At 37.4% G+C, this 25,503-nt stretch overlaps 1 protein-coding gene across 1 annotated transcript in view; it reads left to right on the top strand.

The window, feature by feature from the left end:
• The window catches only part of SEC63 (SEC63 homolog, protein translocation regulator), a 66,824-nt gene extending 42,361 nt beyond the window's left edge, over positions 1–24,463 (top strand). The window contains exons 14-21 of the mRNA XM_081250793.1: positions 907–989; positions 9,984–10,043; positions 10,249–10,422; positions 13,775–13,933; positions 15,694–15,795; positions 17,905–18,003; positions 22,318–22,422; positions 23,386–24,463. Of these exons, the coding sequence (XP_081106919.1) occupies positions 907–989; positions 9,984–10,043; positions 10,249–10,422; positions 13,775–13,933; positions 15,694–15,795; positions 17,905–18,003; positions 22,318–22,422; positions 23,386–23,529 (926 nt within the window). The 3' untranslated portion in view covers positions 23,530–24,463. The remainder of the gene's footprint in view (positions 1–906; positions 990–9,983; positions 10,044–10,248; positions 10,423–13,774; positions 13,934–15,693; positions 15,796–17,904; positions 18,004–22,317; positions 22,423–23,385) is intronic.
• The last annotated feature ends 1,040 nt before the right edge of the window (positions 24,464–25,503 follow it).

Below are 25,503 nucleotides of genomic sequence, written 5' to 3'. Positions count from 1 at the left end.
CTTTGTCTGCTTGGAGTAAAAAAAATAGAGATTATTTTTCTACCTACATAATTGTCCTGTGAGTTCCCATTTTAGAGCTGAATATAGTATCTTAGAATGGTGACAGAATTAGAGATTATTCTGCTCCATTCCTTCATTGTGACATTGTTCTGAGCTTTGACATTTACTAAGTTGCCATTGTGAAAACATTCTTGGGGGACCAAGAATACAAGGATGTGTTAGGAATTGTTTCTGTTTTTAAAGGGCTTGTAGTTAAGTTTATTTTATTATTAGACTTTTGGGGATGTGTGTGGCAAATGTGGTTTTAAAAAATTAAACAATTGCAAAAAACATTGCAAAAAATGTTTTTAAAGTGTTTTTCAATATAAACAATATTTTCAAGTTCTTGCCTTAAAATATCTTTACTGTTGCTCAGAATACTAGTTTTAATTATTTTATTCTTACAGGCACACATTTGTTCATATAGGTAAGATTTTGTGAGTATAAAGTTTGTACAATTTAATAGAGTGACAGAATCCTATTTTTATATCACTGTGAGAGAAAGCTGTTGTAGTCCTAACATACTCTGTTTTAAAAGACTTGGGTTTGAAACTTAGCAGTGTCGATATAGCCATTTTGTGACCTTGGGCATTTTACTTTATTTCTGAACCTCAGTATCTTCTTTAAAGAAATAATAATAATGCTTCATAGAGCTGATTTAAGGATTAAATGAGTACATTGTTGAAGGCATCTACTAGAGAGCTTTTTACGAGTAGATAGTCAATAAATTATTTTTTATTTAGTAGGTTTAAAACTCTGTATGTTTGAAATACTGAAATACCAGATTGATTTGAATAAGTTAGGTTTTGCTGTTTGCCTTGACATAGAGCTTGATTTTTATTTATTTATTTTTATTTTATCTTATAGTATTGGATGATGAAGATAGCAACAACATCACAGTAGGATCCTTAGTTACAGTGTTGGTTAAATTGACAAGGCAAACAATGGCAGTAAGTAGTCTGTATTTTTATGCTTTAAGAGTTATGTGTTAGGGGCTTCCCTGGTGGCACAGTGGTTGAGAGTCCGCCTGCCGATGCAGGGGACACGGGTTCGTGCCCCGGTCCGGGAGGATCCCGCATGCCGTGGAGCGGCTGGGCCCGTGAGCCATGGCCGCTGGGCCTGCGCGTCCGGAGCCTGTGCTCCGCAACGGGAGAGGCCACAACAGTGAGAGGCCCGCGTACCGCAAAAAAAAAAAAAAAAAAAAAAAAAAAAGAGTTATGTGTTAATATGGGGAGGGGGAAGGGTAAGCTGTGACCAAGCAAGAGAGAGGCATGGACATATATACACTACCAAACATAAGGTAGATAGCTAGTGGGAAGCAGCCACATAGCACAGGGAGATCAGCTCAGTGCTTTGTGACCGCCTGGAGGGGTGGGATAGGGAGGGTGGGAGGGAGGGAGACGCAAGAGGGAAGGGATATGGGAACATATGTATATGTATAACTGATTCACTTTGTTATAAAGCAAGAACTAACACACCATTGTGAATCAATTATACTCCAATAAAGTTGTAAAAAAAAAAGTTATGTGTTAAGGCTTTTATATTCTCTCACTCTAAGTTATACATTCTCAAAGTCAAAACTGTTGTAGATTTGCAAATGTTAATTTTGCAGGTTCTGTTAGTTGTTTTGTAATTTTAAATTAATTTTTATAGTTTTCACATTAGTTTTTCACACACACACACAAAGTTGAAAAATACATTAATTCTTCCTGTGATGATTTGTTAATTCCTTATAAAACATTATAATTACAAGGTAGTGTGGGTATCATTCTTAAACTGTAAAGTGTTATACAGAGATTAATTATTGATTATTGTTGAGAATTTCATTACCTACTTTTTTTTGAATTTTTGAATTTTATTTTTTTATACAGCAGGTGCTTATTAGTTATCTGTTTTATGCATATTAGTGTATATATGTGAATCCCGATCTCCCAATTCATCCCACCACCACCAGCACACCCCCCGCCACTTTCTCCGCCTTGGTGTCCATACGTTTGTTCTCTACATCTGTGTCTCTATTTCTGCCCTGCAAACCAGTTCATCTGTACCATTTTTCTAGGTTCCACATATATGCGTTAATATACGATATTTGTTTCTCTCTTTCTGACTTACTTCACCCTGTATGACATTCTCTAGATCCATCCACGTCTCAACAAATGACCCAATTTCGTTCCTTTTTATGGCTGAGTAATATTCCATTGTATATATGTCCCACATCTTCTTTATCCATTTGTCTGTTGATGCGCATTTAGGTTGCTTCCATGTAGCTATGTAAATAGTGCTGCAATGAACATTGGGGTGGATGTGTCTTTTTCAATTATGGTTTTCTCTGGGTATATGCCCAGTAGTGGGATTGCTGGGTCATATGGTGATTCTATTTTTAGTTTTTTAAGGAACCTTCATACTGTTCTCCATAGTGGCTGTATCAATTTACACTCCCACCAAGAGTGCAAGAGGGTACCCTTTTCTCCACACCCTCTCCAGCATTTGTTGTTTGTAGATTTTCTGATAATGCCCATTCTTACTGGTGTGAGGTGATACCTCACTGTAGTTTTGATTTGCATTTCTCTAATGATGTTGAGCATCTTTTAATGTGCTTCTTGGCCATCTGTATGTCTTCTTTGGAGAAATGTCTATTTAGGTCTTCTGCCCATTTTTGATTGGGTTGTTTTTTAGTATTGAGCTGCATGAGCTGTTTATATATTTTGGAGATTAATCCTTTGTCCATTGATTCATTTCAAATATTTTCTCCCATTCTGAGGGTTGTCTTTTCGTCTTGTTTGTAGTTTCCTTTGCTTTGCAAAAGCTTTTACGTTTCATTAGGTCCCATTTGTTTATTTTTGTTTTTATTTCCATTACTCTAGGAGGTGGGTCAAAAAAGATCTTGCTGTGATTTATGTCAAAGAGTGTTCTTCCTATGTTTTCCTTTAAGAGTTTTATAGTGTCCGGTCTTACATTTAGGTCTCAAATCGATTTTGAGTTTATTTTTGTGTATGGTGTTAGGGAGTGTTCTAATTTCATTCTTTTACATGTAGCTGTCCAGTTTTCCCAGCACCACTTATTGAAGAGACTGTCTTTTCTCCATTGTATATCCTTGCCTCCTTTGTCATAGATTAGTTGACTATAGGTGCGTGGGTTTATCTCTGGGCTTTCTATCCTGTTCCATTGATCTATGTTTCTGTTTTTGTGCCAGTACCATATTGTCTTGATTACTGTAGCTTTGTAGTACAGTCTGAAGTCAGGGAGTCTGATTCCTCCAGCTCCGTTTTTTTCCCTCAAGACTGCTCTGGCTATTTGGGGTCTTTTGTGTCTGCATACAAATTTTAAGATTTTTTGTTCTAGTTCTGTAAAAAATGCCACTGGTAATTTAATAGGGATTACATTGAATCTGTAGATTGCTTTGGGTAGTATAGTCATTTTCACAATATTGATTCTTCCAATCCAAGTACATGGTATCTCTCTCCATCTGATTTTGTCATCTTTGATTTCTTTCATCAGTGTCTTATAGTTTTCTGAGTACAAGTACAGGTCTTTTGTCTCCCTAGGTAGGTTTATTCCTAGGTATTTTATTCTTTTTGTTACAGTGGTGAATGGGATTGTTTCCTTAATTTCTCTTTCTGATCTTTTGTTGTTAGTGTATAGGAATGCAAGAGATTTCTGTGCATTAATTTTGTATCCTGCAACTTTACCAAATTCATTGATTAGCTCTAGCAGTTTTCTGGTGGCATCTTTAGGATTCTCTATGTATAGTATCATGTCATCTGCAAATAGTGACAGTTTTACTTCTTCTTTTCCAATTTGTATTTCTTTTTCTTCTCTGATTGCCGTGGCTAGGACTTCCAAAACTATGTTGAATAATAGTGGCGAGAGTGGACATCCTTGTCTCGTTCCTGATCTTAGAGGAAATGCTTTCAGTTTTTCACCATTGAGAATGATGTTTGCTGTGGGTTTGTCGTATATGACCTTTATTATGTTGAGGTAGGTTCCCTCTCTGACCACTTTCTGGAGAGTTTTTATCATAAATGGGTGTTGAATTTTGTCAAAAGCTTTTTCTGCATCTATTGAGATGATCATATGGTTTTTATTCTTCAGTTTGTTAATATGATGTATCACATTGATTGATTTGGGTATATTGAAGAATCCTTGCATCCCTGGGATAAATCCCACTTGATCATGGTGTATGATCCTTTTAATGTGTTGTTGGATTCTGTTTGCCAGTATTTTGTTGAGGATTTTTGCATCTATATTCATCACTCATACTGGTCTGTAATTTTCTTTTTTTGTAATATCTTTGTCTGGTGTCGGTATCAGAGTGATGGTGGCCCCATAGAATGAGTTTGGGAGTGTTCCTTCCTCTGCAATTTTTTGGAAGAGTTTGAGAAGGATGGGTGTTTAGCTCTTCTCTAAATGTTTGATAGAATTCACCTGTGAAGCCATCCGGTCCTGGACTTTTGTTTGTTGGAAGACTTTTAATCACATTTTCAATTTCATTACTTGTGATTGGTCTGTTCATATTTTCTGTTTATTCCTGGTTCAGTCTTGGGAGATTATACCTTTCTAAGAATTTGTCCATTTCTTCCAGGTTGTCCATTTTATTGGCATAGAGTTGCTTGTAGTAGTCTCTTAGGATGCTTTGTATTTCTGTGGTGTCCGTTGTAACTTCTCCTTTTTCATTTGTAATTTTACTGATTTGAGTCCTCTCCCTCTTTTTCTTGATGAGTCTGGCTAAAGGTTTATCGGTTTTGTTTATCTTTTCAAAGAACCAGCTTTTAGTTTTATTGATCTTTGCTATTGTTTTCTTTGTTTCTATTTCAGTTATTTCTGCTCTGATCTTTATGATTTCTTTCCTTCTACTAACTTTGGGTTTTGTTTGTTCTTCTTTCTCTAGTTCCTTTAGGTGTAAGGTTAGACTGTTTATTTGAGATTTTTCTTGTTTCTTGAGGTAGGCTTGTCTTGCTATAAACTTTCCTCTTAGAACTGCTTTTGCTGTATCCCATAGGTTTTGGATCATCGTGTTTTCACTGTCATTTGTCTCTAGGTATTTTTTGATTTCCTCTTTGATTTCTTCAGTGATCTCTTGGTTATTTAGTAACGTATTGTTTAACCTCCACGTGTTTGTGTTTTTTATGTTTTTTTCCCCTGTAATTGATACCTAGTCTCAGTGTTGTGGTCAGAAAAGATGCTTGATATGATTTCAATTTTCTTAAATTTACTGAGGCTTGATTTGTGACCCAAGGTGTGATCTATCCTGGAGAATGTTCCGTGCGCACATGAGAAGAAAGTGTAATCTGCTGTTTTTGGATGGAATGTCCTATAAATATCAATTAAATCTGTCTGGTGTATTGTGTCATTTAAAGCTTGTGTTTCCTTATTAATTTTCTGTTTGGATGATCTGTCCATTGGTATAAGTGAGGTGTTAAAGTCCCCCACTGTTACTGTGTTACTGTCGATTTCCTCTTTTATAGCTGTTAGCAGTTGCCTTATGTATTGAGGTGCTCCTATGTTGGGTGCATATATAATTATAATTGTTCTGTCTTCTTGGATTGATCCCTTGATCATTATGTAGTGTCCTTCCTTATCTCTCGTAACATTCTTTACTTTAAAGTTTATTTTATCTGATATGAGTATTGCTACTCCAGCTTTCTTTTGATTTCCATTTTCATATCTTTTTCCATCCCCTCAGTTTCAGTCTGTATGCGTCCCTAGGTCTGAAGTGGGTCTCTTGTAGACAGCACATATATGAGTCCTGTTTTTGTATCCATTCAGCGAGCCTATGTCTTTTGGTTGGAGCATTTAATCCATTCACGTTTAAGGTAATTATCGATGTGTATGTTCCTCTGACCATTTTCTTAATTGTTTTAGGTTTGTTTTTGTGGGTCCTTTTCTTCTCTTGTGTTTCCCACTTAGAGAAGTTCCTTTAACATTTGTTGTAGAGCTGGTTTGGTGGTGCTGAATTCTCTTAGCTTTTGCTTGTCTGTAAAGCTTTTTTTTTTTTTTTTTTTTTTTTTTTTTTCTTTTTTGCGGTATGTGGGCCTCTCACTGCTGTGGCCTCTCCCGTTGCGGAGCACAGGCTCTAGACGCGCAGGCCCAGCGGCCACGGCTCACGGGCCCAGCCGCTCCGCGGCACGTGGGATCCTCCCAGACCGGGGCACGAACCCGTATCCCCTGCATCGGCAGGCGGACTCTCAACCACTGCGCCACCAGGGAGGCCCTGTCTGTAAAGCTTTTGATTTCTCTGTCGAATCTGAATGAGATCCTTACTGGGTAGAGTCATCTTGGTTGTAAGTTCTTCCCATTTATCACTTTAAATATATCATGGCACTCCCTTCTGGCTTGTAGAGTTTCTGCTGAGAAATCAGCTGTTAACCTTATGGGAGTTCCATTGTATGTTATTTATCATTTTTCCCTTGTTGCTTTCAGTAATTTTTCTTTGTCTTTCATTTTTGTCAATTTGATTACTTTGTGTCTCAGCGTGTTTCTCCTTGGGTTCATCCTGCCTGAGACTCTCTGTGCTTCCTGGACTTGGGTGGCTATTTCCTTTCCCATGTTAGGGAAGTTTTCAACTATAATCTCTTCGGATATTTTCTCGAGTCCTTTCTCTCTCTCTTCTCCTTCTGGGACCCCTGTAATGTGAATGTTGTCGCATTTAATGTTGTCTCAGAGGTCTCTTAGGCTGTCTTCATTCCTTTTCACTCTTTTTTCTTTATTCTGTTCTGTGGCAGTGCATTCCACCATTCTGTCTTCCAGGTCACTTATCCGTTCTTCTGCCTCAGTTATTCTGCTATAGATTCCTTCAAGTGTATTCTTCATTTCAGTTATTGTATTGTTCATCTCTGTTTGTTCTTTAATTCTTCTAGGTGTTTGTTCTTTAGTTCTTCTAGGTCTTTGTTAAACATTTCTTGCATCTGCTCAATCTTTGCCTCCATTCTTTGTCCGAGGTCCTGGATCGTCTTCACTATCATTATTCTGAATTCTTTTTCTGGAAGGTTGCCTGTCTCCACTTTATTTAGTTGTTTTTCTGGGGTTTAATCTTGTTCCTTCATGTGGTACAAAGTCCTCTGCCTTTTCATTTTGTCTGTCTTACTGTGAATGTGGTTTTCCTTCCACAAGCTGCAGAATTGTAGTTCTTCTTGCTTCCGCTGTCTGCCCTCTATCTGCTTCTTTTTAGTCAATTCTTGAGAATTTACCCCCTTTTATTTTTATCTTTAAAAGTGCAGTAAAATTAGCTTTTTTCACCCTAATTATGTGAAAAATTCATGCTCTGTGGGGGAGAAAATTTAGGCAATGCAGAAAAGTATAGGAAGAAATTAAAATCACCTAAAATTCTACCTCTCTGAGATCATCAGTTTTTTTTGTTTTTTGAGGTTTATTTTGCGGTACGTGGGCCTCTCACTGTTGTGGCCTCTCCTGTTGTGGAGCACAGGCTCCGGATGCGCAGGCCCAGCAGCCATGGCTCACGGGCCCAGCCGCTCCGCGGTATGTGGGATCCTCCCGGACTGGGGCACGAGCCCGTGTCCCCTGCATCGGCAGGCAGACTCTCAACCACTGCGCCACCAGGGAAGCCCTGAGATCATCAGTTTTGATGGTCATCCCTTTAGCTAGCCTAAAGCATGAATACCCACAGAGTTAAATGATATTTTTATCATGGATCCCTTATCTTACCCCTGCTCCCTCAGGAAACCTCCTTGTCATACCCAGATGACCAGAATTCAGTCTTGTGTAAATCTTTTTGTATCTTTCTCCATGCTCATGTTTACTATCTGGACCTTTTCAGTGCCTATATGTACATGCATGTATATGTATCCTTGTGCTTTTCTCATTCTTTTTCATTAAATCCAGTCATAATGTATATGTTTCCTGCATCTTGTTTTTCTCAGTTTCTGTTACATATTTATATTACCTCCCAAGCCAAGTATAACTCCCATGTTTCAACTATAGTCGTAACTCATTTTTAATAGACTGTAATATTTAAGCTCAGTTTTATTCAGCCAGTGGTAGATTTTAGCCTATTCTACTCTGAGATCTATTGGCATCTGTAGGAAACCTATGCTACGTTTAAAACCCATGTCTAAAACCTCTGGTAGGAAAAGCATATTTTGTAGTAGGACATATCAAATCAAAGATACTGATTTTATGGTAGCAAGTGGTAAGGAAGCATTTGTATCATGGACTCTGGATGAGAGGTGCCTCCTGGGAGAAGAGGAAGCTCTAAGCCAGTGGCCCGGATTGGGTTTAGAATCTAGACTTACACTGCCCACAGGCTTTGAAATTCCCAGCCTGAGAAATGAGCACAAAATTGGCCTTGGGCTGTTGACACTTCTCAGGTAATTAGTAAAAGAAAAAGAAAAAGTGCCCTGGAGTAAGGGAAAGAATCAAGTATTTATCTTTCAGTTCTTGCATCAGTTGTATCTCGGCATAATTAAGCATTAGAACCCAACTAATAAGTGAAGAAATGAAGTAGAGATGATAGAATTAGGTTAGAGGCTGGCAGACTTTTTCTATAAAGGTCCAGTTATTAAATAATATGTTCAGCACATCCCTGGTGGCGCAGTGGTTAAGAATCCACCTGGTAATGCAGGGGAAATGGGTTCGAGCCCTGGTTCAGGAAGATCCCACATGCCGCGAAGCAAATAAACCCGTGAGCCACGACTACTGAGCCTGCACTCTAGAGCCCGCGAGCCACAACTACTGAAGCCCGTGCGCCTAGAGCCCATGGTCCACAACAAAAGAAGCCATAGCAATGGGAAGCCCGCGCACCAAAACAAAGAGTAGCCCCCACCCACCGCATCTAGAGAAAGCCTGCGCTCAGCAACGAAGACCCAATGCAGCCAAAAAGAAATTAATTAATTAATTTAAAAAAATATTGATATGTCCAGTTTTTACAGGCCATACAGTCTCTGTAGCAACTGCTGAACTCACAAATGGGCATAGTTGTGTTCTAATAAAACTTTGTTTAAAAAGCAGACAGTGAGCCATAGTTTGCTGACCGATGCATTAGGCCAACAGCTTGAGCCCAACAGTTATTGTTTTCACTTGTTAGTTTTAATAATTCTAGGGAGTTTATGAAATACAACCCATATCACTTGTCATCTTCTAGTATAGATTCTTGCTAAATTCTTACTGGATTTCAAATCCTGAATTTATAGCTTCTGCACTGATTCTAAATGGATTATTTGGTGAGTGGGTATGTCTTTAGGATATGTAGATTTGGTGTTCCACTTCTTAGTTATATCTAAGTTATATCAGTTATATCAGCAATATCACTTAAAATCATAAATAAACTAATATTGGTCTCATGAAGTTTTAATGTTAGAGAATAATGTAATATATTCAAATTCTCATAACTTTAAAATAGTCATGTCTGATTACTATTAGAATAAAAGTAAAAATTTAAATTATGAAATATGACTGACTTATGAGTTTACATATTTTAAGGCATTGCATTTATAAATTTAAGTAGAATGTACTTCTCAAAATATATTCAAGACAGATGTGAGATGTTTCAGAAGGTAACTTCTAAAGCGTCATTTAGGGCTTCCCTGGTGGCGCAGTGGTTGAGAGTCTGCCTGCTGATGCAGGGGACACGGGTTTGTGCCCCAGTCTGGGAAGATCCCACATGCCGCGGAGCGGCTGGGCCCGTGAGCCATGGCCGCTGAGCCTGCGCATCCGGAGCCTGTGCTCCGCAACGGGAGAGGCCACAACACTGAGAGGCCTGCGTACTGCAAAAAAAAAAAAACAAAAACGTCATTTAGTGATTGCTAAATTTGCACACATACATCATTTAGTAATTGCTTCAAGTCTCCTGTCTATCCATGGTTTTGTCCCCACCCCCTGCAACTGTCAGCAGTTAAAAAACTTACTGATAATATATATTGAAAGATTGCTTTATCGGAAAGATAAATATAGGTTGACAGGCTTTATATTTTTCTTCTCGCTACCTGTAGGAAGTATTTGAAAAGGAGCAGTCCATCTGTGCTGCAGAGGAACAGCCAGCAGAAGATGGGGTAAAAACTTCAGTTTTCCTATCTATCTTTCATGGTGAAAGAACTGTTTTGTTTAGTTCTCTGATTGATTTATATTGCTGTGGGAGGGTAATTCACTTTACTACAACATTTATTAGTTTAGCCATTTCCATCTAAAACTTACTATGACTTCCAAATGAAACTAGTGCTACAACTTCTGAGTGTGCATGTGTGTTGTGATTTACAGCAGGGTGATACTAACAAGAACAGAACAAAAGGAGGATGGCAACAGAAGAGTAAAGGACCCAAGAAAACTGCTAAGTCAAAAAAAAAGAAACCTTTAAAAAAAAAACCTACACCTGTGCCCTTATCACAACCAAAGCAACAGAAACAAAAGCAGGCTAATGGAGTCGTTGGGAGTGTAAGTTTATTATCTTATGTAAAGATTATTGCTATTATCATCTTTATTGAGGTCTAACATACACTAAAATGTTCAAATCTTACGTGTACATCTCCTGAAGTTTTACAATTGTGCGTACCCATGATACCCAGATCAAGATATAAAACCTTACCAGCACCCTAAAAGGCTCTCTTGTACCCTTCTCAGTCAGTGACCCCTCCATCCACCCCCACGGCCTTCCCCACTATTCTGACTGTTAGGACCATAGATCAGTTTTGCCTGTTCTTAAAATTCCTGTAAGTGGAATTGTTTGGCTGCTTTCGTTCAGCGTAGTGTCTTTGACATTCATCTGTACAGTGTGTAGCAGCAGCTGTGTGTGTGTGTGTGAGAGAGAGAGATTCCATTATACGAATATACCACAATTTATCTGTTCTGTGATTGGTGGACATGATGGGTTTTTCTAGTTTTTGCCTATTCTGAATAAAGATGTTCTGCTTTTGTACATGTCATTTTGTGGACATTCATTTTTCTTGGGTATGTACCTAGCAGTGGAATTGCTGGGTCATAAAATAGGTGTATGTTTAACTTGTTGAAAGAGCCCATTTTCTAAAGTTGTACCATTTTTTGGTCCTACCAGCAAAATATGAGTCCCGTTCCACCCTCACCAATACTTGGTTTTACCATTCTTTTTTATTTTAGCCACTGTGATGGATCATGGTGGTATCTCTGTGTGTGTGTGTGTGTGTGTGTGTGTGTGTGTATGTGTATGTGTTTTTCCTGTATGTGGTTTTATTTACCTGATGACTAATGATATTGAGCACCTTTTCATGTACATACTGGCCATTTGGATATCCTCTTTTATTTTGGGGTTGTTTTTCTTCTTATGGATTTGTAGGATTCCTTTATGTATTCTGGATATGAGTCCCTTTTAGCTCTGTTAATGGAGCTTTTGATGGTTCTTAATTTTAATAAAGTCTGTTTCATCAGTCTTTATGGTTAGTGCTTTTGTGTCCTGTTAGAGACATCTTTGCCTATCCCAAGGACACAAGGAACGGAAGATATTTTTGTTTTCTCCTATGAGTATTATTATTTTACTTGTTAAATTTAGCTCTGTATTATATCTTAGATTTTTGTGAATAATGTGAGATTGGGATTATGGACCACTTACTTTAGCACCATTTATTGGAAAGATCATTCTTTCCTCTCTGAATTGCAATAGTGATTTGTTGTAAAAAAAAAAATTGCCATTAAGTGTATATGTGCAAATCTGTTTATGGACTTTCTAGTCCATTCCATTGATTATTTGTCTCTTCTTGTGCCAGTACCACACTGTCTTAATTATTGTGGCTTTATTTTAAGTATTAAAATATGGTCATGTAAGTCCTCGAACTCTTATTTTACTTCTTCAAAATTGTCTTGACTATTTTAGGTCCTTTGCATTTCCAGCTAAAATTTTAGAATAAGCTTGAGAATTTCCACCCAAAAAAAGCTGCTGGAATTTAGATTGGTATTGTGTTTACTCTGTGGTTCAGTATGGGAAGAATTCACAGGTTAACAGTATTGACTCTTTTTATTCATAATTATGCTTTATCTTTTTTAACTGGCTCTTCCTTAATTTTTCTCGGCAGTGTTCTGTGATTTCCATTGGCAGAGGATATGACACATCTTTCATTAGATTTACTCCTGTGTGTTTGATCCTTTCTAGTGCTATTGCAAATAACATTAAAAAAATTTCATTCTTCAGTGTTTATTGCTGGTGTATAGAAGTGTAGTTGCCTTCTAAATATTTACCTTATATCAAGGATTCTTGATGAATTGACAGTAATTCTAACTATTTGTAGATATTTCAAGAAAAAGATTTTCTACATACACAATCATGCCATCTGGGAATAAAGACAGCTTTACTTTAATCTTTATGTGGTTTCTTCCTTTCTGCCTTACTGTACTGGCTAGAACTTTCAGTGTAATGTTGATTAGAAGTAGAAGTGAAGATGGCAGTCACCCTTTTCTTATTGTTGATCTCATGGAGAAAGCAAACATTATTTCACCACTAAGTATGACGTTAGGTATAGGGTTTTTGTAGATATTCTTTATCAGGTTAAGGAGGTGTTCCCTCTATTCCCAGTTTGGTTTTTTTATCATCAGATGATTGTATGATTTTTCTCCTTTCTGTTAATGTGACTAATTATACTGATGAATTAAAAAATTTTAAACTATCCTTGTATTCCTGGAACAAATCTCATTTGCTCATAACATAGTATTTTTAAAATATTTATCTGGATTTAGTACTATTTTGTTTAGGATTCCTGCATATATTTTTATGAGAGAATATTGGTTTGTCATTCTTCTTTCTTGTAATATTCTTGTGAGGTTTTGGATCACATTTATGCTGGCCTCATTAAACAAGTTAGGGATTATTCTCTCTTTCCTTTTCCTGGAAGGGTGTATAAGATTAGGTTGTTTCTTATTTGGAAGAATTACCTAGAGAAGCCATATGGGCTTGGAGTTTGAAAAGGGATTTAATCGTAGAGTCCATTCATTTAACATATTCCACTTTTTTTCTTATATCAGTTTTAGTAAATTGTGTTTTTCAAGGACTTTGTCCATTTCCTCTAAGTTGTCAAATTTATTGACAAAGTTATTCATAATATCCTTATTTTTAATGTCTTTTGGATCTGTAGTTATGTCTCTTTTATTCCTAATATTGGTAATCTGTATTGTCTCTTTTTTTCTTCGATCAGTCTTGCCTAATAAAATTTATCAATTTTATTAATCTTTTTAAAGAACCAATGTTTGGTTTTGTTTGGGTTTCCCTTTTGCATATCTGCTTTCTCTTTAATTGATTTCTGATCTGTATTATTCACTCCTACTTTCTTTGCATTTAATTTGCTATTCTTTTTCTTGCTTCTTGAAATGGACTAGTAAGTATTTTGTCTGGGACAGTGACTTTCCTTAACTGCATTATACTCCTTATTGAGGATGATATTAAATTCCCAACACAGTACTATAAACTTCTCATTTCTCCTTCTCAAATAAAATATATTGTATAATTGGTGTTTGTGAAAGATGAGCCATCTTAGCCATTGTGGTAGTATATTTTGCAAATAGAAATAAAATATTTTTGTTTTACAAATTATGAAGACTGAATAAAATAACTGACAAAAAGACAAATAAGCCAAATGTTAAAAGTCTTCAATCTGACTCCCACATATTTATACATAAAAATGTTTATAATTCTCTAAAATTCTGCATGAATAGTGAAATTATAATCTTGAGCCAGTTTAATTATTATGACAGTAAATTAGTTTCAGGGACTCAGAATGGTATATTCATTGAGATATTCAGAGCTTTTGTGGTTGCTTTTTCCTTTTAGGAAGCTGCAGTAAAGGAAGATGAAGAAGAAGTTTCTGACAAAGGCAGTGACTCTGAGGAAGAAGAAACCAATAGAGACTCTCAAAGTGAAAAAGATGATGGTAGTGACAGAGACTCTGATAGAGAGCAAGATGAAAAACAAAACAAGGATGATGAAGCAGTAAGACTAATAAATTTAAATAATTGGAATTATACCTCTGATGATAGTTTTGGTTTCTGTTGTTTTTCCTTTGCTTGCTTACTTTTTTTGCTTGTCTTAAGCAATACCAGTATATTTTATAATCTTATATTACTTTTACAGAATGTTTTTGAGGGATGGTAGTTGTAATTATAAAGAAAAATTACTTCTAACAAGATTGGAAATCCTAATTTTCTTAAATCTTAAATTGTTAGATGGGGTAGGACCTGGGTCTGAGGTGAAGTCAGTTTGTTCTCTTAAAGCAATTTTCTGTGTTATCTGGAAATATGAGTAAGGAAAGGTGGATTATGAAATAGGTAGCAGTTACTTGGAAGAGGATCTCAAAAGTTCCAGGAAATGTTTAGGGTGAAGAAACATTACTGTGGGCTGTAACATCAAGAAGTTGGTTAAGGTAAAAGCTAACATTTACGGAATACCACCCCGTTTCAAGAGGTATAATTAAGGAAAGGGCTATCACTAAGGAATTAAGATTGTGAGGGTAAAGGGAATAGAAAAAAAATCTCATGGCATGGCATTAAGTTGCACATGACTTATGAGAAAGCTGTAGAAAAGAATATTTGGTGGACAAATAACGGTCCTTAGAGGCTCACTGTAAATTAACTGTAACCTGATCAGCCATTTTCTTTATGTTTGTGGTGTTCTTGACTGGACCATTGATCTAAAAGTAACCCTTATGGTTTAGGAATTTAAAAGAGATTCCCTGAATAGCCTCTGAAGCAAAAGCAGAGACCAAAAAAAGGAAAGAGGAAAAGGGCAGGATAAAGGTATACAGAAATAATGTACTTGCCCTTGGGAATGGTGGGAGAAAAATAAGGATGACTGTTTTTAGCGGTTGCTGGCCCCTGAGTGTTTTTGTACTTTGAGAATTAAGTTGATTGCCAGGAAATTAAAACCTATCAAAGAAGTTATTCCCCCACCCTTGTTTTGAGAAAGAGTTGACATATTTCTTTCTGACTGTATTAGGGTTAGTAGAGGTGACTAGGTTAGTAGGGTTTTGATAAACTAGTTTCTTCAGATAACCAGAAAATACATTCATTCAGTTGACAAATAATTATACAACTAACAAATAATTACTCATTATCTGTCACACTGCAAGCACTGTGTTAGATGATAGGAATGCAAAGCCAAATGTGCAATAGTTTCTGCCCTTGAATGATAGTAGCCTGATGGAGAAGGCAGACTTGTAAGTAAGCATTATAGTACCAAAGAGACTGCACGTTGTGCAAGGGGCAGTAATGGCACAAAGGAAGGAGTGATCAACTCAGCTCTGGGGTAGAGGATGATCTGTGGGACTCAGGAACTCATACTTTAGACTTCAGCTGCTCCTGAAAGAATAATGAGTAGGAATTTAATAGGTAGAGAAAAAAGAAAACAAAAATCTAAACAGGGTTTAGGAGGAGTGAAATGAAATAGCTGGTGAGGTCAGAGAAGGCTAGGTGGTTGGAAATGACTAGAAGAAAAAGTGCAGGGAGGAAAAGGAAAACAGTGACAGGAGACAGGTCCAGGTCAGGTCATGATTGGCTGTGTAGTTCATACTAGGCGGGTTAGAATTGATTTATGAAAAGAAGCATTGTAAGCCTGGGGCAGGGAAATGATCAGATCTGTGGGACTGAACTCAGTAGTAGTTAGCATTGTCAGGAATAACATCTGGAAGAAGACGGACACCCCTGAAAATGATTGAAAACATGCTTGATTTCAAAGATTTAATTTTCACTTTACAGGAGTGGCAAGAATTACAACAAAGTATACAGCGAAAGGAGCGAGCTCTACTGGAGACCAAATCAAAGATAACACATCCTGTTTATAGTCTTTACTTTCCTGAGGTGAGTTATACACAGCCTAGTGTTTTCCTTATTCTATTCAGATATTTCTTAGTTGCTTTTTATCTCTTTGTAGTGTGTATTGGCTCAAATGTGCTGAATGTGGTCTATTCTTGATAGGCCACATTTTTGAAGCCTATATTTCAACATAAATCATTTTTAGTGAATGTGTTGTTTAAAAGGAGGGTCGCTAACTTTTTAAGTACTTCTGTCTTTTCTGCGCCCAGATAACTGAGAGTTGTGCTTAATGATGATTTTTCATTAGCAGTTCAGGCAGTCCTAGTTGGACAAATGCATATTTTGCCTATGACTATATAGCCGTTGTGAATCTCACACTTCTGTCATGTTTTAAATAGGATGAAAATATTCTTAAGTTTTCCCCATGGGTTTTCTCTGAGGGTTCTCTACTGGCCACCTGTAGCCACTAGACTTGCTCCGATAATTGCCCTGGTCCATGGGAAGAGGCAAGCCCATGGCTGAGGGACCCACTAAGTTCAGTGGGAGCCAAGCCCCAAGCTCAGGACAGATCATTGCAGTGCTGTTTGTTTCCTTGTGCTTGTTTACTTTGTGACTGTAGCCTGTTCAACTTTTGATCTCTTTTATACGCTATGTTGTTTGTCTTTCACATGAATTTGGGATCTGCTTGATGTATTGCATTTGTGGATGATTTTGTCTGTGGCTAGAGATCAAGGACTGGTTGCCTCTTAGTTTAGCAAAGCTGTTCCGTAGACTGTCTTGCAGCTTTGCCACAGAACCTTGTGCTTACCACTCATGTTTGGCAGGTGATTTCATGTATAAATCTACTTTCTGCTCTAGAACATCAGTCTCTAGTTGCTGGGGGCTGCTGAAGGCAAATTCCTAAGTGATTTGGCTCTCCTAATAATAAGTGAGTGGCTCTGCACAGACTTTTGTTTTGAGTTGGAGAGAAGTCAGCCCAGGATTTCATCTTACTGTGTGCACTGATCTTCTGGCATGTCCTGAGCTATAGCCCATCTGTTAGGGGCATTTTGCCCATTGCAGCGTAGTCTGCCAACACCAAAGCTCCTGAAATCAAGTGAATAAATTCCACTCATTGATTGGTTTTAAAAGTACCATGGGGGCTTCCCTGGTGGCGCAGTGGTTGAGAGTCCGCCTGCCGATGCAGGGGACACAGGTTCGTGCCCCAGTCCGGGAAGATCCTACATGCCGCAGAGCAGCTGGGCCTGTGAGCCATGGCCGCTGAGCCTGTGTGTCCGGAGCCTGTGCTCCGCAACGGGAGAGGCCACAACAGTGAGAGGCCCGCGTACCGCAAAAGAAAAAAAAAAATCATGTGCAGTAAAAGGTATAAACAGGCTCTTAGAATCTGAGATGCTCTCTTATGAGTAATGTGTTTTAATATATTAATTTCTGATATTGTTTCCCAAGTCCATTCCACTCCTACTTTCTGGCTTTTGCTTATTACTGGGTAGCATTACTAAGATTATTTGCTAAATGATATTGTAATAGTTCATACTGTTTTCTTTTTTAGCTTATCTTTTGTCATTTACAATTAATCAGGGGTTTTTAATACAGAGGTTCATCAATAGCGTTTAAGGGGCCATTTGAAACACCAAAATTACATACAAAAGTGTTGTGGAGAGCGGATCTACAAATGGTTAAGAACAATTTATTCATTCAGTAAATATTTATTGACATCTGTTTTGTACCAGGCACTGAGTCTGTGCTGGGGATACGCAACAATTAAAACAAAGAAAATACAGTCGGCCCTCTGCATCTGTGGGTTTTGCATCCGTGGATTTGACCAACTGTGGATTGAAAATGTTAGGGGGGTACATTCCAGAAAGTTCCAAAAGGCAAAACTTGAATTTGCTGGATACTGGCATAGCATTTACACTGTATTAGATATTTTAAGTAATCTAGAGATGAAACAAATCATATGCAAATACGACACCAGTTTATATAAAGGATGTGAGCATTCATGGATTTTGGTGTCCACATTGTGGGTGTGGGGGGGCAAGTCTGGAACCAGTCCCCCTTAGGTACCAAGGGATAACCATACCACTAAAATGAGACAAGGCAAAATTGTATTTCTCTAACTCTTTTTGGTTATTTATACTCTTTTTTTCTTTGCAGGAAAAACAAGAATGGTGGTGGCTTTATATTGCAGATAGGAAGGAACAGACATTAATATCTATGCCATATCATGTGTGCACACTAAAAGATATGGAAGAGGTAATTATCCAACAACATTATTTAAATATAGAAAACAGTATAGAAATCAATTTATCGTATTTGGCTTATTACATTTTATTTAACACACATTTTATAACTGTTCTCTGACATCTTTTGGAGGGAGCTCATTGGAAATTTATGAAGTACTGAACTATAACCTGGTAGTCTTCTAAAACCTTGTTCTCAACTTATTTTGGGGAGTTTTCACTGTTATCTAAGAACACATGCCTTACCTTATCTCCAGAATTTAATTATGTTTTACAAAAATTTATGATTTTTATCCTCTTTGGGTTAGTGCTCAGATATATATACCTTTTGTCTTAAAAAACAAATAAAAGAACTGGTGATTCGTTTTTTAGAGTGAAATTTTTTGTTACATTGCTTAGTCCACTGTCAGTGACATCACTAATATAGCTTTGTGATGAACATATTTTGCCCTTGGATTTTCTTGATTTTTTATGTTATTTTTCTAGGAAGAAGGTTCTGTCTACCTGGACTTGGTGGACAAGAGCAAAGCTTTGAATTTCAAGATCTATGATGATGATTTTTAATCCAAAAAGTTTTTTCCCACCTTTCTAACCAAGTAGTACATGTATGAAGTAGTTTCTTGTTTATCTGACACTTAGAGTTGGTACCAACTTAAGGGTATTTTTTGACAGAGTAATTTTTACATTTTTTTTTTTTTTTTTTTTTTTTTTCTTTTTGCGGTATGCGGGCCTCTCACTCTTGTGGCCTCTCCCGTTGCGGAGCACAGGCTCCGGATGCGCAGGCCCAGCGGCCATGGCTCACGGGCCCAGCCGCTCCGCGGCATATGGGATCCTCCCAGACCGGGGCACGAACCCGTATCCCCTGCATCGGCAGGCGGACTCTCAACCACTGCGCCACCAGGGAGGCCTTTACATTTTTTTAAATTTAAATTTTACCTATTTTTGAATGGATAATACGTTCACCTAGTTAATATTTCAGAAGATATACAGAAGTGCACACACTGAAACATCTTGTATCCCTGTCTCTCAGTCACCCATTCCACTTCCTGGAGACCATCAGTGTTATCAGAATTTTATCTATTCTTCATGTGGTATTGTATATAAATTACAAGCAAATATGTAGGTGTATTCTCTCCAGTTTCGCGCTAAAGGTAGCATATACCATGTTCTGCACCTTACCTTTTTCTCTTAGTGACATAACTTGGAATTTGCACCAAGTTATGGTGCAAATTAATTTCTGTATTAATTTTTGTTAATACAGAAAAAGCTTCCTCATTTGTTTTTATAGCTGCATGATATTCTTTTGTGTGGGAGTTAATTTATTCAGCACTCAGCTGTTTGGTGGACTTACAAGATGTTTCTTTTGCTGCAATGAATAACCTCATGTCATTTTGCACATGTGCAAACATATCTATAGGATAAATTCATAGAGGTAGAATTAATGAATCAGAGGCTCTGCACATTTGTAATTTTGATAGATATTGCTAAATGTTTATTTCTCCATAGGGAGAATGAATGTTCAAGTGTGTCCATTGCCTCTCCGTGTGTGAGACATATAAAAACGTGGCATGTACATTATGCCCCCATAGACCCTTCATCTATGAGTTTTGACCTCTTTCTTTTTTATTTTTTCATGCCATTGACATTTTTTAAATTTTTTATTTGTTTGTTTGTTTGTTTGTTTATGGCTGCGTCGGGTCTTCGTTGCTGCGTACGGGCTTTCTCTAGTTGCGGGGGGGGGGCCACTCCTCGCTGCGATGCGCAGGCCTCTCATTGCGGTGCCCTCTTGTTGTGGAGCACAGGCTCCATGTGCGCGGGCCTCAGCAGCTGTGGCACGTGGTCTCAGTAGTTGTGGCTCATGGGCTCCAGAGCGCAGGCCCAGCAGCTGTGGCACACGGGCCCAGCTGCTCCATGGCATCTGGGATCTTCCCGGACCAGGGCTCAAACCCGTGTCCCCTGCATTGGCAGGCAGACTCCCAACCACTGCGCCACCAGGGAAGTCCTAGCTATTGACATTTTTGAAGAGTCCAGGCAAGGTATTTTATAGAATATCCCTTAATCTGAATTTGTCTTATTGGTTACTCACACTTACATTCTTCTCAAATATTTTTGGCAAAAATACTGCATAGATGATGTAATAATCTTCTTAGTACATCACATCAGGGGCACATTATATTAGTTTGCCTGATATTGGTAATATATTATGGTTGATCATTTAGTTAAGGCTTGTCTCTGTTTTAAAAAGTGTGTCTTCCTCCAATCTGTGAGGTGATACTTGGACACTATATGAATACCCTGTTCTCCAATAGTCTTTAACCCACTCATTTTAGCATACGTTGATGATTCCTGCCTGAATCAATTTTTACTATGCTGGCTGTATTCAGTGTAGTTTTAATTTTATATTTCTCTTAAGAGGGAAACTGTACATCTTTCAGTGTGTTTGAATCATATTTCTTTGTGTGTCTGTTTGTGACCATTGTTCATTTTTGTTGGGTTATTGGTCTTTTAAATTGGTTTTGGGACTTTATTTTTGTTTAAATATTATGAAATCAGCCCTTTGTGATGTGTGTTACAGATATTTCTCCCCAGTTTGTTTTACTATTGTGGCTGTTTTTATCAAGCAAAAATAGAAATATTTACTCATTTGTTTATCCATTGGTTTATTTGGGTGTTTGATGGTATGATTTAGTAGTCTTTTTCTTTTATGATTTGTAGGTTTGATGTTACAGTTAGAGGGGCCAAACTTTGAGATTAATTAAAAAAAAAATCTCCCATGATGTTTTCTAGCTTGTTTGTTTTAATGGCAAATTTTAATATATAATCTTGCCAACAAAATCTGGATTTTGGAAAGTGGAGGCAGACTACCAGAACATCTAAATGTCATCATAAAAATGTATTCTTCCTCTGTCCAAGTGGAATAGAAACTTCTAAGAGTTCATAAATTTTTGTATTTCAAGTTCATTAGTATATGATAGGAAATAACGTATCTTTTTGACCTTGTAAGGCATTGGACATCTGTAAAGAAAAAACGTATTTCTCCCATGTGTTTCTCCTTTACTCTAACACTACTGCCGCACTCTCAACACTTCTGATACCAGTTTGTGGGCTTTTCCCCACACCAAGCAATTCGCTGTGACACCAGCTGAGTGTCCTGTTGTTTAACTCAGTGCCGACACTGTCTACCTGGATATCTACCTCACGTTAAGGGTTCAGTCCCACAAGACTGCTGTTCCCTCACTCCTCATCTTTAGATGCTAGTCACAATACTTCTGACCAACTGGCTGTAAATCGTGGTTCGCATGATCCCCCTCCTTGGGTTCAATAATTTGCTAGAATGGCTCACAGAATTCAGGGAAACATATTTACCAGTTTATTATGAAAATAATATGATAAAGGATATAGATGAATATCCAGGTGGAAGAAATACCTAGGGCAGGGTATGTGGGAAGGGGCATGGAGCTTCCATGCTGTTTCTGAGCAATCCACTCTCCCAGCACTTGCACACGTTCACCAACTCGGAAGCTCCCTGAACCCCTACTTCGGGGATTTTTATGGAGGCCTTATCACAAAGGCATAATTGATCATTAACTCAGTTTTCAGCCCTTCTCTGGAGACTGGGGGCATGGGACTAAAAGTTCTAAGCCTCTAATCATGGTTTGGGCTTTCTGGTGACCAGTCCTCATCTAGGAGCCCACCAAGAGCCACCTCATTAGAAGAGAACTCATTCTTACCCAGGAAATTCCAAGGGATTTATAAGCTCAGTGTCAGGAACCAGAGTCAAAGACCAAATATTAGAACAAAAGATGCTTCTTGTGCTCTTATCACTTAGGAAATTACAGGGGTTTGAAGAGCTCTGTGCCTGGAACTGAGGGCAGAGACCAATATATATATTTTCTATTATCTCACAGCATTTGTCGTAGAAATAAGAAAATTGGGCAAGAACTGTTTCCTCTCTGGTGAAGTCTATTTTAGTCCATTTCATTTATTTTACTTTTATACCCAACTTCATTTCTTCAAGTTGTCAAGATGTGATGGTCAACATAGAACTTGGTCGCTTTAAATATGCTTTCTTGAATTGTGGAGATAGAAATTAACCCCATCAATTCTGCCTCTTTTTGTTTTCTTTTTGTATAGTATATATATGACATAAACATCATATATGTATATATTTGTTGTTGTTAGAACTTTTGTAACATTTATTAGGACCTCCTGTGTCATCTGAGTAAACCCTAGCTATTAAATACTCTGGTCTAAATATTTTAGGAGTGAGCTGTTGTGTCTTCCGCTCCCCAAAATACAGATTTTAAGTGCCGATTTTATATTCTAGGTAGAACTGAAGTTTCCTGCACCAGGAAAGCCTGGAAATTATCAATATACAGTGTTTCTAAGATCAGACTCCTATATGGGTTTGGATCAGATTAAACCATTGAAGGTAAGAATAATGACTATGCAGTACATATGGTTGTCTATTTGAATAAGTGCTTAATATACTGGGGAAGCTTTTCTAGTTTTGAAATGTAGAATAATAGAAAAAGAGGTCATCTCATACTTTCAGGTAATATACTTGATGGACTACTCTTTCAATAATAAACTTAAGTTGTATTAGAGTATAATGATTTAGAACCTTGAGTATAACTTACGTGATACATTTTAATGTGCTGTAATATGCTGTAACTTTACAGGGCCTCACCACACGGGTTCTGTTTTCTTTAAAAAGCACATGTGTTTTCCCACAGATTCCACTGTAGTGTTTATTGATTTCCAAAACTAATTTGTTTTTGATCATTTTAGAGTATACATTTGTGTATCATTTGAAGCACACTCCCATCAGTGTTTACCATTTCACTTGAGCTTTTTATAAGAGGCATGCTATTGCGTTAGAGAGATTGTGCTGAAGAAGTATTGTTGCACTGTATACTGGAGACCTAAGAGAAGGGAGCCAGCAAAGACATACCTTTTTTTTCCCCCACGAGAATACTGTATTTCTTTCCATTGGCCGTAGAATGTTACTTCATGAGTCTGGAGGCTGAAAATACCTCTTTGGAAGTCACACTTGAGTTTTTCTTCATCAGCAGAAGACTTATTAAGACATTACTCAGTGTTCTCGCTCAAGAATCACAGTTATTCATCTTTCATGCCACAGAATAAATAGTATAAGCTCCTAAAATCAAACTATCAAACTACATTAGAAATTTAACTATACTTACATGTTAGTAGATTCACCTTTTTATTTCTGGGATGAATATCTGTTCTAAGTATGTTAAATTCAGAGTTAAAAGCATAAAATCTATTTCTTTATAATTGCTGCAGTCAAAGAAAACCTTTTCTTTACCAGGTATTTCTCCCATTATTCCTCCCCAAGTTTCTGAAGTCTACATTTAATTCTTTTTTATAGTTGGAAGTTCATGAGGCTAAGCCTGTGCCAGAAAATCACCCACAGTGGGATACAGCAGTAGAGGGGGATGAAGACCAGGAGGACAGCGAGGGCTTTGAAGATAGCTTTGAGGAAGAGGAAGAAGAGGAGGAAGATGATGACTAAGCAGTACTATGAACGGACCACAATATTTGCACATATTTGCAGATTTTTGCTGTTTTGGAAGTGTGTAATAAACCAGAAACAGTGCAGAACTGATGTTGAAGGAGGTGTTAGTTCTTTACTAGAAATGGGTGCATAATACAACTAGGCAGTGGTGGTGCCTTGGTACAGTCTGAAAAATGCTTAAGGCTTGTGAAAGCCTTTCAAGTATGGGATGGTGCATTTATTTCATCTGCAAACGATAATAAACCCTTTGTTATAACTGTCCAGAAGTGTGGGCTATGTATTATCTGATCATTTATGGTCCCAGTGAAAGTAAAGGTACATGAAAAACAATCTACAAATGAGCGACTTTTCTTTGTTTAGCTTTAGTTTTAACAAACGTTAAAGTATGATAAACACCACAAATGTTTTAAGTAACATCTGCTCAAGTTTTAATCTCTTGGTAAGCTCTGTTCATTTATTGACATTTTGCAGTGATACAAGAGTATTTATAACAACTCCATTCATAGCTTTAAACATTTTATTTTTGCCTATCTTGGTCGTAAGTTGGCATTCTGTCACATTCCACATAATATAGAGGGCTACATTTTGGGATTTTCCTTTTTTTAATTGCCCAGAGTTATCAGATTATAAAAATGGCTTTTAATGGCTTAAAACATTTTTAAGCCTCTATTTTAGCAGATCAATACAGGATCTAATTCTTTTTATAAGCTATAGATCTAAAAATGATTGTGGGACCATATGTTCTCTGATATTGGTGACTTATGTTATTAAACCTTTTTTAAAAGGTTCATTATAAAAGCTGAAATACATTCTTAGCTTTTAATCTACCTGACTCTATCAGAAGCCTTTTAAGGAAAAATATAACATGCAAACGAGGCATTTTTTTGTATTCATTTTGGACTCCTGTCAATAAAATAGAAGTTTGACTCATTTTACGTTTGTAATGGTGTGTCTTTTTACTCCCAGAAAGGGATATGATAGGATAACTCATTCTTTTATTTTTCAACTAAAAATTTAATAGTAATGTACATGACTGCTGAAGTGATTGCTATTTCTGTATACTATAGAAAAACCCATGATTGGGAGGAATTTTCCCCTAACACTCTCACACAGTACAACCTGGAAGGGAGTGCGTGTAAAGAGCAGAAATGTGTACATGCTGAGTTATTGAGGTATTACTAGATACAGAGGAAGCATAAGTCTCTATTATAGGACTGATTGTAATAATCCTCTCCTATCAAAATCTCCACAGACCAAAGTACTCTTGGAATACTAATTTGTGACCTTGTTTACTTAGAAGGTTGCACTTTCCACGCAGAATTACCACTGGTATTTTGTTACTGCAGTAGTTGGAAATAAAAATTGAAACTTAACCAAAAACATGAATGGGGGTTTTTTTGCTTCTAAATTTAGGATGTAATATTTCCTATAATATGGTCAAAGCAATTTTTTCACTGGAACCTCCATCATCTATTTTTCTTTTAAAGGTGTTAGTGAGACCCTTCCTTGAGAAGCAGAAGCGCCACTGAGGATTTGTTTCATTTTATAATTAGGGGGTGGGTTTAATTTTCGAGTCAGGTTTTGCTGGGAAGCTGCTGGCCACCTAAGTGAGGTGGAAGGGAGTGAGCCAGCCTGTAGCATCCAGTGAGAGGAGAGGTTAGAGAAAACGCAGGTGGCATGAAGGCAAGGAAAGTGAGCAAATGAAACAATGTGTAGTCTGTGCACTCCTGGTTTTCTTGAAAGATAGTTTTCAAGAAAAGTATTTCTATTCTAGTGGCTATTTTGTCTTAAGGAGGCTTTGTAAGTTATTCAAACAACTGGCTTCTTTCTGATTTTAAGGCTAGAGGATGATTTTACAACCCAGTAACTCACCACAGTGCTTAAAAAAACAGCATCACCTCATTAGGAGACCCTACTAGCCTGTTTTCCTTTGCCATTTGTGTGATACATGTGTACTTCCTAACCAAATAA

This window comes from Mesoplodon bidens (assembly GCF_964165515.1).
Source record: "Mesoplodon bidens genome assembly, chromosome: 12".
Taxonomy (NCBI): Eukaryota; Metazoa; Chordata; class Mammalia; order Artiodactyla; family Ziphiidae; genus Mesoplodon; species Mesoplodon bidens.
This window is presented reverse-complemented; position numbering and strand designations above follow the sequence as displayed.